The sequence below is a fragment of the Ciconia boyciana genome, chromosome 1, assembly GCF_034638445.1.
Source record: "Ciconia boyciana chromosome 1, ASM3463844v1, whole genome shotgun sequence".
Lineage (NCBI taxonomy): Eukaryota > Metazoa > Chordata > Aves > Ciconiiformes > Ciconiidae > Ciconia > Ciconia boyciana.
In genome coordinates, this window is record NC_132934.1 from 220,304,950 (window position 1) to 220,323,966 (window position 19,017).

Here is a 19,017-nt window from a genome sequence, read left to right on the forward strand (position 1 = left end):
CCTCCCAAAAAGCTGATTGGCTATACCAAAAGTCCTGAGACCTAGCAGTTGATGGCACCCCATGCCTCCCTGCTCACAAGTGTTTTACCCCTGGCCCTGCTGGGTCAGGTTTAGGGCTTCCTTTCGCCTTCCCTCCTTGCAGGCATGTGTGAGCCAGGAGCTTCTGCCTGCTGGTCAGTCCTACTGGTCTCAGAGCCCTCTGCAGTCCTCACCTGCTCTGTGCATAGGGATGTCTGTATTTCCCAAGGACATGCTCATCTTACCACATCTCAGTCAGATTTACCAGACTGCCCTGGCTGCTGCATGGATGCATCTTGTGCCTGCTTATCTCCCACCCTGAAACTCTCCTAGGTGCCCCTGCCCACTCCCTTTCCCCCTGCAGAAACGCCTGCCCCTAAACCCAGAGCCTATCACACCCCTGCCTCACCAGGGCTCCAGACTGCTGCCCCTACCTGCACGGGCAGCTCCTGACCACTGGCCACGTGAAGGAAAGCAGGAGCGTTGTCATTCTCATCCAGCACAGTGACATAGATGGTTCCTGTGGCACTGCGGGGTGGCGCTCCCCCATCCTGCACGATCACCAAGAGCTGGTAGCTGGACTGCTGCTCCCGGTCCAGGCTATGCTTGGTGCTGAGCTCCCCTGTGAGGGAGAAGTGGGGACACAGCTCAGCCCAAAAAACTCTTTAGAGAAGAGCCTGTGCTCAGGTATGTTGCTAGGGAGCCCAGCACCGCAGGGGTAGGAAGATGAATATTCTGTTGCAGAATTGGCCTGGCCTGCATCACTTTTGACCTGCCCTGGGCTTTCTCCCCAGCCAGCCCCAGCCTAGGAAGCCAAGAAGTCTCTCACCTGTCTGTGTGTGGATAAGAAAGTTGGGATCGTGCTGGAGCAGGCGGTAGGTGAGCCGGCTGTTCTGCCCAGCATCCCGGTCACTTGCCATTACCCTCCCCACACTGCTGCCAGGAGCCTGATTCTCAGGAACAGTGAAGAAGTAACGCTCCTCACTCAGCCGGGGGCTGTTGTCGTTCTCATCAGTGATGCTGATCCGGACAGTGCTGGTGCCTGTTTTCCAGGCTTCCCCCCCTGCACCACTGCCTCCTGCCGAGGCCAGCACTGTGAGCACATACAGGTCCCGTGTCTCCCGGTCCAGTGCACTTTTGACATACAGCCAACCACTCTCAGGCATGATGCCAAAGCTGGCAGCATCCCCATCTGCACGCAAGTGGTAGGTAAGGGTCATGGATTCTGCATCATGTGCCAGGGCCCGCACCTGCAGGAAGCGGGTGGAGACAGGCACACCTTCCCGCACCTCCACGCGGTAGGTGAGTGTGTCAAAGATAGGCCCATTGTCATGCTCGGCTTGCACATGCACCAGCAGCGTGAACGTGGAGCTGAGCTGGGGAACGCCACTGTCTCGGGCCACAATGGCCAGCCTGTAGGCTGCGCTGACTTCATATTGCAGGGCTCCGATCAGTCGCACTGCCCCTGATGAGCGCTCCACACTGAAGGTGCCATCACCTCCTGACACCAGCTCAAAATTCACCTGACCGTTGGCACCGCTGTCACGGTCCTCGGCCTGCAAAGTGTACACTGTAGTCCCAGGTTCTGTGGCCTCTGGCAGCAGAATGGAGTCGGAGGGGGCTGGGAACACTGGCACATTGTCATTCACATCTGACACAGAGATTTTTACACGTGTGTTGCTATAGGCAGGAGGTGAACCACTTCGGGCCTGGACATCCAGAATGAGGACTGCCTGGGACTCATGATCAAGAGGCAGGTTGGTGTGGAGCTGCCCGGAGGCAGAGTCGATAGAAAAGTAGCCATGAGGATCCCCCGAGGAGATGGAATAAAAGATGTCATCAGCATGACCTGGGGACAAGGAAATGAAGACAGGAAGAATGATTTGTGTACCCGACTCACCTCCTCAGCCCCCTGCAGACAGCAGAAGGGTTGGGCAGTGCTGTCTGTGGCAGACTCTGGTCAGGACGTGCACAGTAGTACTGTGTACATGGTGCATGTATGCACAGATGCATGTGCACAAGTGTGTGTACACACGTGTGTAAGCACATGTGTGAGAGCATGCACTGAGTTGACTGAAATCGCATGGGTGCACGTTTGGATGTGCATGCCTCTGTGCATGTGTGGAGCTCCCAGAACAGGGTTGCTCTGTGAGGAAGTGTGGTACTGGACCTTCAAGATGATGCAGGGACAGGGAAAGTGACTGCATACAAAAGGGACAAGCCCATACCTGGAGGGTTCAGGGCCCGGACAGCCCCCACACTGGCACCCTGCAGCATGTCCTCAGGCACTGTGAAGAAGTACTGAGCTTGCTCAAAGACAGGGGGTGAGACCGTGCCTTCCACGATGCTGATGTTCACCCGGGCATTTGGCTGTGCCTGTAGGCCCCCACCATCTTGTGCAGAGATCACCAGCTGCACCAGGGTGTTTGCTTTACCACTCAGGGACCATGAGAGGGAGATGACACCTAGGGAAGAAAGCAGTTTAGAGGGCACTATGCCTGCACCCCTGCCTGTCATCTGTCACCAAGGGAACAGGCCAAACCATAAGCTTAAAGAGAAAGACCTAAGGGAGCAGCAAACAACGTGTGTTGCAGGGAGGAGCTCACCATGGAACAACTGGAGTAAAGAGGAACCCTCCTGGGAAAGCCTCCCCAAATCCTCCTTTCTCAACCTTAGGCCCAGCCCTGAGCTAAGCAGTGGCAAGGGCTGGGGGAAACAAGCCAGAGGGCAGGTTGTGGGAGAGGGAAAGGAGGGACTAGGGCTTCCAATGTGGGGTGCAGGGTGGGGGTCACAACACAGCAGGTGGGATCTGGGCTGTGGGGAGGCTCTTGGAGGAAATGGGGAACTGAAGGACCGTCCTCGACAGGCCCTACAAAGGAGGTGGCCCTGCATTAGGATGGCTGGTAGGCCTGTCTCATCCCAGTCGCATTCTGGGAACTTGGGGACCAGTGTGGAGAGACCCCGATGCCTGTGCTGAGCACAGGACACCTTCCTGTCCTGCTGAGAGCCCCTGGCACCACATGCCCATGCTCTCACCTCCCCAGCAGAAACCGCTCTGGTTTGGTGGCCAAAGCAAGGCACAGCAGATGCAGCCAATGAGAAAGGTGGGGACTGAGTGCAACAGAGAGTTACAGGGAAGGAGAGAAAACTGAGCAGGGGAGAGAAGGGAACTGTGCAGGGACAAGAAACTAAGCAGGATACAGCCTGATGGGGCAAAGCAAGCAGCATACAGGAGGAAAAGCGCAGTGAGTCAGGGATGGGGAATGAGGGAGAGGAAGGAAGATGGGACAAATGAGGAACAGAGCAGGGAGCAGAAACAAGAGGTCAGAGACTGAGTCTGGGAAGGGGCTGCCAGAGGCTCAAGAAGCCGAGGCAGGGAAGATGTGGCAGGGAGAGGAACAGACATATTCTGGTGGCAGATTGCACTGCTGAGATGGCCAAGCAGTGACCCTCAGGCTGGCTTTTACACCTGCCCGCATCCCAGTGCTCTCATTGCTGCCTATTCTGGCTGCCCCCTGAGCACTCTCTCACCTGTGTCCTTGTTGAGGGAGAAGAGAGGGGGTGAGTTTCCCAGGACAATGCGGTAGGTCACTTTCCCGTGCAGCCCCTCATCCTTGTCGTGGGCAGTAACACGCAGCACAGCGGTACCTGGCATGCTCTGTGTGCTGATGCTGGCAGCATACTCCAGTGGGTAAAACGCTGGCTGGTTGTCATTTATGTCCTCCAGGAAAACCTTCACATACACCATGGAGTTCAGGCCACCCTGTGGAAGGACCAGATCAGAGATGGTGCAAAGAGCAGGGGCAAGGACAACAGTATCCCCTGCACAGTGCTGAGTCAGCAGCATCACATCCCCATGACTTCTCCAGCACTCACCCCATCAACAGCAGTGATGGTGAAATCATAGGCAGACGTGCCCTCATCACGATCCAGGGGCTGCACAGTGCACAGCTGCCCCGTGTGCTTGTCAATGCTGAACTGCGTGGGGACAACACTGCCGATGCCAGAACCAATGGAGTAGGAAAGGGAGCCAAACGTGCCGCTGTCTGCATCTGTGGCTGTCACCTGGATGAGGGAAGGCACCACATGATCAGGGCCAGCATCACAGATGACCACCAGCCAACCCAGCCCATCACCACCACCACCTCCACAACCCAGTGCTGCCCTCTGCTCCGTGGCCCACAACCACTGCACAGTTCTCAAAGGTGGCCATAGTAAAGCAGACTGACAGTTACGGCCTCAACCCTGTGATTCTTGTCCCAGACAAGCCACCATTTCCTCTGCAGCCCTCCCTGCAAGAGGACAGGGCCTTCCAGGGGCTCACTGGTTGCAGACAGTGCCCTGGGCAGTGCTGCAGGCAGCTGTGGTGCACCCCAGGATCAGCCTATGCTGGCCTGGTCTCTGTGCGGGGATACAGAGGTGGGGGGGCACAGCATTGCAGACTCACAAGAGCTGCACCATACTTTCTATCTAACCTACAGTGCTGCCATGGGTCTCTGCACCACCAGAGGTGCCTTGTTTCAGGTGATACCTCCCTTCTTGCACCCCTGGGGCAACGTCCATGACCCAGGTCAACAGACTTGCTTTAGCAAAGGAAAAGGCCATATGGAGAGGGGGTGCAGAAAGACCAAGCCTCACACAGATGCCAAGGATCTAGCAGCCAAGCATCCCCATTGCACCCAGCTTGACAGGCCCGTCAGGGACAACCTGCACTTTCGCAGCAGCTGCCCCTGGCCCTCTGCTCCTTCTTTTCTGCAAAGACACTTAAGACAAGACAGGAAGAAAACCAGCCCCCTTTTCACCATGACCCTGTCTCTGTCCTGCTCTCAGAGCTCTGTGCCCAGCAGCCCTGGGCTCTGAGGATGATGACTGAGGGTGGCATTGCCCTGGGACAGCCAGGGCCCACTGGAGCCTGAGGCACATGAATTGCATTAGCAGTTACAGGCACAGCAGGAGGATTAAAACTGCTCCCTGCTTCCAAGGCCCCAGTTCCTCCTTGGGCTCCTTGCAGAGCTCAGGTCAGCAGAAAACAGCTCCTTCCCCCTGACCCCAGCATCACTGCCCATGGCTCATCCACCAGCTGGGAGCTCTGCACAGAGAACAAAGCTAGAGGACGGAGCCAGGAGGGAGGCAGCTGGGCCAGGCCCGGGTGAAGTGGAGTTCAGGCCTCGTCAGCCACAGCTCCTCCCAGCAGCAGCGCTGGGGCCTCGGCTCCCGTGAGCGAGAAGCACAGGAACGTTGCACACACGCCAAGGAAAGGGCCCAGCTGGGGGCTGCAAACAGCTCTTTCCTTTGGGCAGGGCCCCTAACCTGAACCACTCACCCGATCATCAGAGATGGAGGAACAACAAGAAAGAGTACAGAGAACAGCTAGGCCAGGGAAGAAAAAAAATAAATCAGGTAGAGGTGGGACCTCCCTCCCCCCCAGACCACATCCTCTGCACCCCAGGGAGGGGAGGCAGCACCTGAGATAGCCCCTTGCCAGTTCTCCTGCCCCGTGATCCAAAGCCTCCAGGGAGGGGAGGCAGCACCTGCAACACACCCTCACCAGCTCTCCTGCCCTGCTGCCTGCGGTCTAAGGGGATGCCTGAAGGGAGAGCACTTCTACAATGAGGACCATGCTTCCTGTACAGAGTATTTGCTCCCCAACCCTGCAGCAGCTGCCAGAAGAAGCACCATGAAACAGGATCCCCCTTCCCTGCTCCAGCTGCGGAGCACTCAGAGCCACAGGTGCCATGACAGCAGCCCGGCCAGAAAGCACTTTGGGAAATTGGACCCACCTGCCTCCTCCCCGAGTTCAACATCCTCCCTCCCTCCTGCCTCAGCTCCCTTTGCTGCAGAGCTGCTCATCTGAGAGTATTAAATCTGACCTCACTGACATTGCTGAAACCTGTATTCAGGTTAACTGTGTTCTGGCTCCATGTTGGATAGTATTACTGGGGTAATAGCCCTGTACCAATACACTTGAGTTGTGTGCCATGCCTGGGTTTTAGCTGGTAGTGTTCTCTACCACTGCAGATGGAAATGCACCTGAAACTGATAAGCTGCCATAGTGACTGGAATAGGCACTATGTGGCAAATTAATAACTTCTTTCCTTCGAAGTGAACTGCTTATCACTCTGAAAGTGCTCTAAAATGCATGTCAGCTGCTTTAATACACTGTACAGCAACAACCCCTGCAGCAGAGTAAGGTATTTTCCTTAGGCTCCTCAGGCCAAGGGCTCTAGTGCTTCCAGAACAGCCTCACTTCCCCACCTTAACCATCCTCTGACGGCCACCATCCTAAGAAAGATACCCACAGGGGAAGCTATCTGGAAATCCAGCCTTCTGCCACAGGAGCTGGGTCAGATTTTGGGAAAAGGGCAGAAACAGATGAGCTCTCACTATTATGCAGTACAGCACCATCCCCCTGGCTGCTCCCTGGTACCCAGAGCCATCTCCCTGCAAGACTGCCTCACGGAGCCAGCAGTCTGGCATCAGAGGCAAACCTAGCCATAGAGCCAGGGCAAGGCACCCTCAGAAAAGCTCCACGTTCACAGGTGTCTGGCACTCCACCTCCCAATCCTGCTGTGGGACTGTCTGTGGATCAATGGTCTAACACAAACCCTGCCTGTACAAGCCCACACAGGGTCCAAGAGAGGTCATGTCACTGCTACACCAGCACTGGTGCAAGCACTACTGGAGACTTGTGTCTGGTCCTAGTCTCACCTGGAGGGGTGGTGCTAAACTAGTGCCCAGAGAAAAGCCACAGGAACAACAAAACACCTGAAGGAGCAGCTAACTGTGTTAGCTCAGTGTGGGGCGGCTGGACAGTTTGCTTAGCGTCTCTGCCACTGTGTGGAGAGGGAGTGGGGCTGTGGCTGGTGCACCCCCCAGCCCAAGCTCTCCTGCCTGCAGGCAGGCAGTGCCTGCAGACCGCTGATGCCCTGTGCGTGCGTTCCGTGGGATGGGGCTGGCTGCCTGCCTGCAGCCAGCCCACGCTCAACAGGGCCTGATGCAAGCCCTGTAGACAGCACAGAATCCCCACTGCGGCTGGGGTGATGCCTCCTGGGGACTTCTCTGACAGGCAGCATAGGGTTTGATCAGCCACTAGGTATGGCAGACACCTCAGTCTAGCTGGCATGCGTAGCTGGGACTCATGGCTGCAGACTGCAAAGCACATGCAGTCTAGGACGTGGTGCCCATTTTTAGCCGTGAGGATAACTAACCAGCAAAAGACTCATCAAGGCCTGTGGTGAATTCACCACTCCTGGAAATTTTTAAACCAAGTATGGATATTTTTCTAGGAACTTTGCTAGAAGCTAATGCAGGGCAGCCCCAGGCTCTGTATTTAGCACTCACCCCAAATCTTGGATCAACAGCTGGTTTTACTGTAGCTTACTTATGAGGCTCCTGATGTTTGCCTGAGAAATAAAAGGGAAATGGGGTCAAGCTGTCTGTGGGACAGCCCAGGAAACACTCCATTCAGGATTGTGCAAGGCCTGCTGCTTGAATACGTGGGAGCAGCCGTCAGAGCTCTGAGCCTGAATGGAGCCCCTACAGCACCCTCACCTCTGACTTCTTTTGAACATCCTGCAGGGCCAAGACTGGCTGTTCCCAGGAGGAGCTATGTGAGAGGAGAAAGGAGAGAAGGAGAAGGCTGTAGCTGGGAACAAGACACCTGCATGAGCTTGCAGGGTCAGCATGAAGATACGAGACGTGGACAAAGCTGTGGGGTCCACTCATCTGCACAGGACACCTGCACAAGCTTGCAGGATCACCACAGATACACCAGGCACAATGTGCAGAGGTGAAGTGCATGCTGTGTTTCTGCCCAAGACTACAGTATGTGCAGCTGCAAACCCATGTGCCAAGAACAGAAGTGTTCACAAAGCGCAAGCGCAGGGAGACTCCCCACATTGGGTGAAAATGTTCTGTGCTGTGTCGTTGGACAGCAGTGATGCCAGAGCCCAGCACTCTGTCCCCGTCTTGGGACTCCAGAGGGTGCTCCGCGAGGCAGAGAGTGTGGCCCTGGAGTTCTGACATCAAGAGTCCAGATGTTCCCATTCACAGACCCAGCCAGATCAGCAGTGAGAAGGAAGCCATGGTGAATTGTTTCTATGGTTCATTATGTTCTCTGTTGAAGACTTACTTCTAATCACTGCTACTAGCCAAGTCTGATTCTGCCCTTGTAAGACTAAGGGGCGGTTGTTCTTAGAAACCCTCTCTGTATTGGTATTGGTGGGTGGACCAGGCAAACCCATCCCCTTCCTGGATAAACCAGCTGCACGGTCAGAGTGTTTTCTGGTCTGTAGCTTTCCTGTTCTATCCTGTAGGACCCTATTCTCCAAAGGGAAATCCTTGCCATCAGGAGAGAATGGCTGCATGAATGCATCCTGCTATTGCATATGGGATGTGTTTCTGACAGCAATCAGCTACTTGGTCTTCGAAGAGTGAGGGAGACTGAGACTCAGGGTCCTGCAGAGCATCCTGCTTGAGTCCAGAATGAGGCCAGGGTTTCTGAGCAGCACAGGGCCAGTGTTCCTGCCTATCTTTCGGCCTTGTTAAGATGTGCTTGGCTGCAAGCACGGTATTTCCCTGGAACCTGCTGCAGCTGTGCACAGCACATGGAACATTACTCTCCCTCTATGCCTTGTCCTCTAATTCTGCCTACAGCATGCTCCTGGGACAGCCCAGCCTTCACACAGCCTCACATAGAGCCCACTCAGCCCAGGGCAGCACTGGTGTCCCCCAGCACTGCACACTGTGCTAGCCATGGCCAGGTCTGGCCTGCAACGGGCTACTACACTTCTCCCATGTCCCTGAGCACGCCCCATCCCTACCTGACTCTTGTGCCCCACACAGCTCCCATGTCCCAGGCCCCATACAGATGCTCCCATGGGCACTAGGACTGGCGCCTTTCTCTTGTCACCCCCAGCGACACCTCCATCTCCTCCCTGTATTGCCAGCTTCCTCCACCGCCCCCTATCCAGGATATTCGCCGGCCATACAGTGGTACCCCACAGGTCTGCTGCGGCTGTGCAGAGCCGGCACCTGACCATGGGCTGGAGAGCATAGCCTGGGCTTGAGGCACTCGATCTCGCTTCATGTCTGCCTTCCCCCTTGCAGGGCAGCAAGCAAGGCAGCGCAGCACAGCCTCAACCTGTGAGGGTGTACTGGCAGTGCCCTGGTTCAGGGCCAGCCGGAGCTGGTTGCTCGCCAGCAGTGCAGGGTTCAACAAAAATGCAAAAATGTGGAATTCCTCGCTTCAGGGCACAGTGATATCAAATTGTACAGATTCAGAAAGCAACTACCCACATTCACAGAGAAAAATCCACTAAAGGCTTTAAACACAAGGACATCAATGCTGGGCCAGGAAATCCCCCAGTTGAAGGACTGGGACAGTGTGCCAAGGCGGCAGCAGTACCTGAGGGAAGCCTCTGGATCACAGACCTGGGGTCTCACAAAGAACTTCAATTTCCCAGGCCAACCAGGGGTGACACACAGCTGGATCCGCTGTTCACTAGCAAGGGAGAACTGACTGAGGATGTGGTAATCAGTGGTAGACTGGGCTGTAGTGACCATGAAGTAGCAGTGTTCAGGATCCTAAAGGGAGCAAGGAAGGAGAGTAGCAGAGTACAAACCCTGGACTTCAAGCAAGACTTCAGCTTATACAGGGAACTGGTAGGTGGGAGGGATCCCATGGGAGGCAGGTCTGAAGGCCAAGGGAGCTCAGGAAAGCTGGCAAGCCTTCAGGACAGCATCCTCCAGGCACAAGAACAGTCCATCCCAGTACTCAGGAAAACAAGGAGACATATCAGCAGACGGCCTTGGCTAAACAGGGACCTTAGGGCTAAGCTGCAATGCAAAAAGGCAGCATATGGGAGGTGGACACAGAGGCAAGCTACAAAGGAGGAATTTATAGACATTGCCCAGGCATGTAGGGATGGTATCAGGAAAGTAGAAGTTCAAGTGGGGTTGAGACTTGCAAGGAAAATTGTGGGTGCTAAGAAGAGCCTCTACCACTCCATTGGTAGTAAAAGGCTGAATAAGGGCCCATTTCTAAATGCAGTGGGTGATTTAGTGACAGCAGACACAGATAAGACTGAGACACTCAATGCCTCCTTTACCTCAGTCCTCAGCAACAAGGTCTCCTAGGCCTCCATGCTTTTTGAAAGGGTTCAGAGAGCTACCAGACAGGGATGAAGACTGAGTCAGGATTTCTTCAGTGAACTTGATCTATACAAATCCATGGGATCCAACAGGCTGCATCAATGGATACTGACAGAAATAGACTTGCAGGGCTGCTCTTTCAAATATGGTGGAGATCAGGGGAGATCCCTAACAACTGGAGGAAAGAAAATATTGTACCCCACCTTCAAAAAAGGCCAGAAGGATGACCTGAGGATCTATGCTCTTGTCAGCCACACTTTGGTCCCTGGGAGAATCATGGAGCCCAAGACTGGAGCATGTTTTTGGCCCATGGAGGAGCCTGGGAGGGGAACAGCCAGCACGGATTGACCGTCCTGTTTGCTTTCTGTGATGCAATGATGGGATCTGTGGTTGAAGGGATGACAGCTGTGGATGAAAATTGCCTGGACTTTAAGAAGGCTTTTGACACCTTCTCCCGCAATCCTCATATCCCAGGCAGGGTGTTACGGTTTGGAGGGCTGGACAACCGGGTGGGTAAAAAACAGGTTGGAGGGTTGGGCTCAGAGGGTGGTGGTTCATGAGCTGTGCTCTGCCTGGAGGCAGGTGACAAGTGGAGCACCACAGGGACCAGCCCGGGGACCTCTCCTGCTTAACATCTTCAGCGATGACCCAGTGCAGGCACAGAGTGCACGCTCGTCACGGTTACAAATGACACCAGCCTGGGGAGGGGGAAGCAGCTGATGCGCTCGAGGGCAGGACTGCACCCCGAGGGTCTCTGGCAGGCGGGAGGAATGGGCCGACAGGAACCGCATGGAACTCAGCAAGGACAAATGCCAAGTCCTGCTCTGGGAAGCAAAGCACCAGCAGCACAGGCCGGGACCACCAGGCTGGGGAAGCAGCTCCAGGGGTATGGGTGGGCAGCGAGCAGGACATGAGCCACAGTGCACCCTGGCAGCAAGGAGAGCCCAGCAGCACCCTGGCCTGTGTGAACAGGGGCACAGCCGGGAGGTCAAGGGCAGGGCTTATCCTCCCCTCCACTCAGCCCTTGCTAAACCACATCGAGACACCACATCTAGTTTTGGGCCCCCACTACAGGAAAGACCTTGACAAACTGCAGCGAGTTCAGGGGAGGCCACTGAGCCGGTCAGGGGCTGGAGCACCTGCCCTGTGAGGAGCGGCTGAGGGACCGGGGCTTGCTCAGCCTTCAGGAGAGAGGGCTGCAGACCTAACAGCAAACTGCCAACACCAATGGGGAGCTTATCAAGGAAACGGAGCCAGGCTCTTCACAGTGGTGCATGACAGGAGAACAAGAGACCGCAGGCATCGGCTGAGATGATAACGTCAGGCTGGATACAGGGGAAAGTTTTTTCCCTGTGAGGACCGTCCAGTATTGGAGCAGGTTGCTGAGAGAGGCTATGCAGCCTCCATCCTTGGAGGTTTTCAAGACGCTACTGGATGAGGCTGTGAGCAGCCTGGTCTGACCCCACAGCTGCCCCTGCTTCCAGCAGGAGGTTGGACCAGAGACCTCCCAAGGTCTTTCCAATCTGAATTACTCTGTGACTCAGTGATCCACCTGTTGCACCCTTTCCCCAGCACAGGCTATTGGACACTAGTAAGGCAGCTTATTCTGCAATACAGAACTTCGCTCTGCTGTACTAGAGCTGCTCTTTGGCTCCTTGTCCAGCACTCAATGTAGCCCTGTGCTATATGGCCCTTTATCTTGAACATTGTAGGATCCCTATCCCAGGACTCACGACTGTTGCACACTCAGCAGCAGCCCTGGATTTGCTGCAGCAAATCCAGCCAGTTCCAGCAAAAGATGCCCGCCCCTCTCTTCTCCCAGTCACACACAGGCTAGTTCACAGTTTTTCCTCTGAACCCATGCACTCCTTTCCTGTGCCCATGGGGCTGGGCAAATGCAAGGCATTTGGGAGGGCTCCAGCAACACAGTCCCCAAATCCCTGTTAATCTTATAGGCAGAGGGCTGCAGGACTAGTTGGGTTTTCCTCAGATATCTGTGTCGCTACAAGAGGGCAGGAGCCTTGCACCGAGCCAAAGGCATACAGCACCCTAGCATCCCTCCACATGCATATGTGGCTCTGCAACTGCCCTCACTGCTGTTCATAACCCACAGCACGGGTCACACCATGCTGAGGTCCAGTGGGGAACGACAACAGGTACAGATTCCCAGGAGGTCTTTCCAACAGAATCTACACGTCCCAGACACATAAAAACGCAGTGACACTACCAGACACTGCAAACAACAGTGATTCAATATATTACGTCCTACAAAGCCTCCACTCACCAGTGTCACATAGCAGAAAGTACACATGTTCATGTGCTCATTCTCTGTTTCCTTAACCTCACCTGCAGGCTGCTTCTTGTCTTGCAGCACTGCCTTGGCTTCACTGATCCCCTGCACTAAGCCTGGGCCCATCTCTAGCACCTCCTGAACTTCTGCCTTGGGTGTTTTCACAGTTCCAGCATGTCCAGGGTCCATCTTTCATACAACTCTTTCCACTTCTAGGTCCTAGCAAGGGTAAAGCCTCCTCGTGCTGGCACATGCTGAGCGTTCCCACGTGATACGTAGCCAAAGAGAGCAAATACTCACTGGGGAAGGGGGAAAGAAGCATGAACCAACCCCTTTCCCAAGGGCCATCAGACACCCACTGTATTTGGCTTGGAACAAGTTTATACTAAGGCAAAAGACAGCAGTGGTCAGCAGGATCCTGTGCCCTTCATTAGTTAATGTTTCAGTCCTAGTTCATACTTGAGTCCTAACAAGATAGGCTGGCAATTTTAAGGTTATTTGGAAATAGGTTGTATGCTTGGGTTTCGTTGTTTCCTCCTTACATCAGACAAGGGAAATAAGAAGAGAATACAAGAGAGAACAAGTGACACACTGTGCAGCAGCACAGACCAAGAGCTGGGCTGCAAAGGAAAACCTGATGGAGGGAAAATAAGATTTTGCATACTAAACACGTGAAGCAAGAGGAGGGAGCCGGGGAGGATATGCTACTTCAGTATGACAGAACAACCTGAACCAGAGGCCAGCATCCTGGTGCTGCTGAAGGAAGCAGACAACCTGGACACCCAGCTGGAGTTCAGGGGCTGGAGACTGAGTCCAGGGCCAGAAACCAACAGCATCCTTAGGGGAAAAGCTACATTTCACTGCAGACTTTGGAGACAAGATGTTTAGTATAGGCAGTTGTTAATCAGTGCTGCAGCCACACCCCAGAGCAGGATCGGGGAGCAGGGACAAAGGCACTCAAATGCTGACAGCTGCTGAGTGGGCAGTGAGCCCTTACAGACAAGCCCAGCAAGATGTTTTGTACATTGGGCAGCCTCTCCATGTCTACAGAAGTTGTTTGCAACCACTATAAAAAGGCTGAGGATGTTCTCAAGTCTATATGCATGACAAACAGTGAATATTTAGAGACGTGATTAGCCAGATAGTGTAAACTCAGACTTAGGAATATCATGACAGTCATGTGAATGCTAGTATGTAAAAGGCATGCCAGCAGAAGAAACGTGCTAACTGAAAAGCACACAAAAATGAAAAATGTTAAAATAAAATAGCTACAGTTTGGCTATCTGTGTGCCAGGGAGGAGAACTGGGAAAGGCCTAAAGGATGAGAGGCAGGAGGAAAAGGGATAGGACAGTAAATGCAAAGGGAACTGCACAGTGCAGTGGTAGCACAAGGCTGGGATATGCTACTGTTGTTTTTGCATTAAAAATCATAGAATCATAGAATAGTTTGGGTTGGAGGGGACCTTTAAAGGTCATCTAGTCCAACCCCTCTGCAGTGAGCAGGGACATCTTCAACTAGATCAGGTTGCTGATGTCAAGTCAAGAAAAGAAACTGGATGAAAGTGACAGACAAAATATATTATTCCTTTCATATAAGGGATGCAAATGAAATGGCATGTGCCCCCTGGGACCCAAGAATGTGTTAAGGAAGCCAGGGGATGAACCTGATGCTGTGTTTTGAAGACTTTTCTTTGATAGGTATAGAAGCAGTTAATCTTGACTGCGCTCAACAGGCATGTGCAGGCCAACCAGGGGATCAGGCCCAGCCAGCATTGGTTCATGAAAGGCAGGTACTGCTTGACCAGCCTGACCTCCTTCTATGACCAGGTGACCCACCTAGTGGATGAGGGAAAGGCTGTAGATGTTATCTGCCTAGACTTTAGTAAAGCCTTTGACAGGGTTTCCCACAGCATTCTCCTAGAGAAGCTGGCAGCTCATGTCTTAGGCGGGTGTACTCTTTGCTGGGTAAAGAACTGGCTGGATGGCAAAGCCCAGAGAGTTGTGGTGAACGGAGTTAAATCCAGTTGGCGGCCAGTCACAAGTGGTGTTCCCCAGGGCTCAGTTTTGGGGCCAGTCTTGTTTAATATCTTTATCAATGATCTGGATGAGGGGATCGAATGCGCCCTCAGTAAGTTTGCAGATGGCACCAAATTGGGCAGGAGTGTTGATCTGCTTGAGGGTAGGAAGGCTCCGCAGAGGGATCTGGACAGGCTGGATCGATGGGCTGAGGTCAATTGTATGAGGTTCAACAAGGCCAAGTGTCAGGTCCTGCACTTGGGTCACAACAACCCCCTGCAACGCTACAGGCTTGGAGAAGAGCAGCTGGAAAGCTGCCTGGCAGAAAAAGACCTGGGGGTGCTGGCTGACAGCCTGCTGAACATGAGCCAGCAGTGTGCCCAGGTGGCCAAGAAAGCCAACAGCATTCTGGCTTGTATCAGGAATAGTGTGGCCAGCAGGAGTAGGGCAGTGATCATGCCCCTGTACTCGGCAGTGGTGAGGCCACACCTCGAATACTGTGTTCAGTTTTGGGCCCCTCAGTACAAGAAGGACATTGAGGTGCTGGAGCGTGTCCAGAGAAGGGCAACGAAGCTGGTGAAGGGTCTGGAGAACAAGTCTGATGAGGAGTGGCTGAGGGAACAGGGATTGTTTAGTGTGGAGAAGCAGAGGCTCGGGGGAGGCCTTATTGCTCTCTACAACTACCTGAAAGGAGGTTGTAGCGAGGTGGGTGTCGGTCTCTTCTCCCAAGTAACTAGTGGTAGTACAAGAGGAAATGGCCTCAAGTTGTGACAGGAGAGGTTTAGATTGGATATTAGGAAAAATTTATTTACTGAAAGGGTTGTCAAGCATTGGAACAGGCTGCCCAGAGAGGTGGTGGAGTCACCATCCCTGAAGGAGTTAAAAAAAACTTGTATATGTGGCACTTTAGGACATGGTTTAGTAGGCATGGAGGTGTTGGGTTGACAGTTGAACTAGATGATCCTAGAGGTCTTTTCCAACCTTAATGATTCTACGATTCTATTAAGAGGCTGCTACCACGGAGGGACTCAGGGAATACATCTGGGGCATTTTCTGATGAAATCACTAATTGATCATTGTAATTACATGAAAACATAGCTGTTTGCATTCAATTCCCAACTGGATTTGAATCTGGCAAGGGATGTCAGAGTCAAGAAGAAGGGCTTCTATAAGTGCATAGGTGACAAAAGGAAGGCTAGGGAAAATGTAGGCCCACAGCTAAAGGAGATGGGGGACCTGGTGAGACAGGACATGTAAAAGACTCGGGTACTTAACGCCTTCTTTCCCTCAGTCTTTACTAGTAAGACCAATCTTCAGGAATCCCAGGTACCAGAGACTGGGATGAAGGCTAGAGCAAGAAAGATGTACCCTTGGTTGAAGAGGATCAGGTCAGTGAATTCTTAAGCAAACTGGACATACATAAGTCCATGGGCCCTGATGGGATGCACCCACAAGTCCTAAGGGACCTGGCAGATGTCATTGTGAGGACACTCTCAATAATTGCTCAATCATAGTGTTTGGGAGATGTCACTCCTATCTTCAGGAAGGGTAAGCAGGAGGACCCAGGTAACTACAGACCAGTTAGCCTCACCTTGGTCCCTGGGAAAGTGATGGAGCAGCTAATCCTGGAAACCATTTCCATGCACAGGAAGGACAAGAAAATCATCAGGAGTAGTCAGCATGGCTTCACCCAAGGGGAAGTCATGCCTCACTAACTTGATAAATGGCTGGCCTGGTGGATATTGTCTACCTGGACTTCAGTAAGGCCTTTGACACTGTGTCCCATAAGATCCCCATAGACAAGCTGTTGATGAATGGGCTGGATGAGCAGACAGTAAGGTGGATTGAAAACTGGCTGAATGGCTTGGCCTAGAGAGTGGTGATCAGTGGCACAAAGTCTACTTGGAGGCCAGTAGCTAGTGGTGTACCCCAGGGGTCAGTACTAGGTCCAGTCCTGTTTAAAATCTTCGTTAATGATCTAGGTGATGGGGTAGAGTGTACCTTCAGCACATTTGCTGATGACACCAAATTGGAAGGAGTGGCTGATATGCCAGAGGGTTGTGCTGCCATCCAGAGGGACCTTGACAGGCTGGAGAATTGGCCCAACAGGAACCTCATAAAGTTCAACAAGGGAAAGTGCAAAGTCCTGCACCTGCGGAGGAACAACCCCGTGCAAGAATATATGCCAGGGGCCACCCAGTTGGAAAGCAGCTTGGCAGAAAAAGACCTGGGGGTCCTGGTGGACATCAAGTTGAAGATGAGACAGCAATGTGCCCTTGCTGCAAAGAACGTGAATAGTATCCTGGGCTGCATCAGGAGGAGTGTTGCCAGCAGGTTGAGTGAGGTGATCCTTCCCCTCTACTCAGCACTGGTGAGGTCACAGCTGGAGTGCTGGGTCTGGTGCTGGGGTCCCCAGTACAGGAGAGAGTCCAGTGAAGATGATGAAGGGACTGGAGCATCTCTCCTATGAGGAAAGGCTGAGAGAGCTGGGACTGTTCAGCCTGGAGAAGGCTCAGGGGGGATATCATCCATACATGAAAGAGGACACCAAGAGGATGGAGCCAGGCTCTTCCCAGTGTTGCCCAGTGCTAGGACCAGAGGCAATGGGCACAAACTGAAACACTGAACATCAGGAAGCACTTTTTCACTATGAGGGTGACCAAGCTCTGGCACAGGTTGCCCAGGGAGATGGTGGAGTCTCCATGCTTGGAGGTATTGAAAAGCCTACTGGACATGGTCCTGGGCAACCAACTCTGGATGGCCCTGCTTGAGTGGTGGGGGGTTGTATGAGATTATCTCAAGAGGTCCCTTCTGAACTCAACCATTCTGTGATCTCCAGCCAAAGGCCCTCCTGAACCTCCCAGTTCCCCATTCAGCTCCAGTCCTTCTGAGAGAGCTGATCTGCTCCATCAGCCCTGCACCACAGCCCTGACAGCACTGTGCAGCAGCATCTGCCACCTGCCCCTTCTTCCCTGCAGGTTTGGTGAGAAGACTTTGCTTGTGTACCCTGCAGCTACTGCAGCTGGGTGTCCTGTGGCCAAAGTAGAGCAGAAGTGGATGACAAAGAAGAGCAGCAAGATGGCTCAGGGTTAGGCAGAAAGAAACCAGAGCACCAGTCTTAGGGAGCTATGACTGCTGTGAGGGAAGGAGGACAGGTGCTGGGCAGGTGTGCCTCTCCCCACTGCTTGGAGAGCTGGGAGGACAAAGACGGGAACCGAGGCCTTGTTATTTCATGCCCTCCTCCTAGTCCCCCAGCAAGGCAGGAGGGAAGAGTGGAGCCAAGGCACCACAAAGCTCTTACGTTCCCCAGAGTCGGGGATGGACAGAGAAGCACAGCCCCACACTGAGGTCCTCAGCTGCATCACCTTTTGGAGTCAAGGCTTCTCCTTCCTACAGACCCATCTAGAGGGCAACACTAGAGCCCCTCAAACACAGCCATCCCTTGCCCTCCCAGCCTTTCTGCTGACCCATGTACGCCCCTACACAGTCCACAGTGGACTGTGGAAAGGGATGGCGTTCGTCTCAGAAGCTCGGGCCTCCATTCTCTGGCTGTCCTCCCCATCTCCAGCGAGTGCAGTCAGCAGGCAGGGAGCTCATCTGGAGCCCTGCCCTGGCTGGATCTCTGCTACGCACATGTTACGCTGTGGCTTTGGCAAACATCTGGCTCTGGGCTCCCGCCCCTCAGAGTGACGGCTCTTGGTGGGAGAGGAGGGGAGGCTGGCGCCAGTGTGGTCAACGATCCCACGCACGGCTCCCTTTGCCTGAGTGTGTGCCAGGCGTCCTGCCCTCCCCAGCCCTGGCACAGCTGCTGACCAGCTAAAAGCAGCCAGGGAGCGGCCACGGCTGCTATTTCAGGAGCTGTCTCTGGCTCCTGGGCTGCATCTCAGCCTCCAGCATGCTCAGGCCTCGGGAGAGTAAGCAGGGTCAGGGTTCGGCCCCAGAGATTGTCCAGCACACGTGGCCAAGGCGAGGGTCAGACCCTGAGGCTGCAGGGAGCGCCACGTCCGGGTGGAGCCCTCTGCACAGCTGGAGGCACTGCCTGCTTGCACCGCTGGCTCCCCGCAGCCCAGCAGCTACAGGGCATGGGCAAGGGCTCTGGCTGGTGGCCCCACAGCCACAGCCTAGGCATGGACAGGCGCAGGGCTGCCACAGCCATACACAGCAAGGTATGGAGAACAGGGGCAGGCTATGGCCTCCAGCACTGCTCTGGGATGGGGTAAAGCCCTCAGTTTTCAGGAGGAGGGGAAGCAGTTTAATCACAGGCATTGGCAGCGAGGTAGGACTGTGGAGGGTGAGGCTGGGCAACAGGCTGCAGGAGCCTGGGGGTGAACAATGCCTTTCTGGGAGTCCCTGTGCCTCTGAGCACAGGGGCAGAGTAAGGCACAGAAAGACAAAGAGCAAGACTCACAAACGGGGGCCCAGGTGTCCTTTCTGGTGGAGCAGCAGGGAGGTGAAATGGGAGCTGCAGCAGGGAGCTACAGGGCACTGGGAGCCCCAGGACAGCATGCAGGAGTTTGGGAGCTGAGCAGGGCAGGGAAGCT

General features: G+C 54.1%; 1 protein-coding gene across 6 annotated transcripts in view; it reads right to left on the reverse strand.

The window, feature by feature from the left end:
• The window catches only part of DCHS1 (dachsous cadherin-related 1), an 87,387-nt gene that overhangs the window by 24,379 nt on the left and 43,991 nt on the right, over positions 1–19,017 (reverse strand). For all 6 annotated transcript variants that reach the window (XM_072851104.1, XM_072851105.1, XM_072851101.1 and 3 more), the window contains 5 exons: positions 3,895–4,083; positions 3,550–3,781; positions 2,247–2,483; positions 848–1,867; positions 453–640 (listed from right to left, as the gene is read on the reverse strand). In XM_072851104.1, the coding sequence (XP_072707205.1) occupies positions 453–640; positions 848–1,867; positions 2,247–2,483; positions 3,550–3,781; positions 3,895–4,083 (1,866 nt within the window). The remainder of the gene's footprint in view (positions 1–452; positions 641–847; positions 1,868–2,246; positions 2,484–3,549; positions 3,782–3,894; positions 4,084–19,017) is intronic.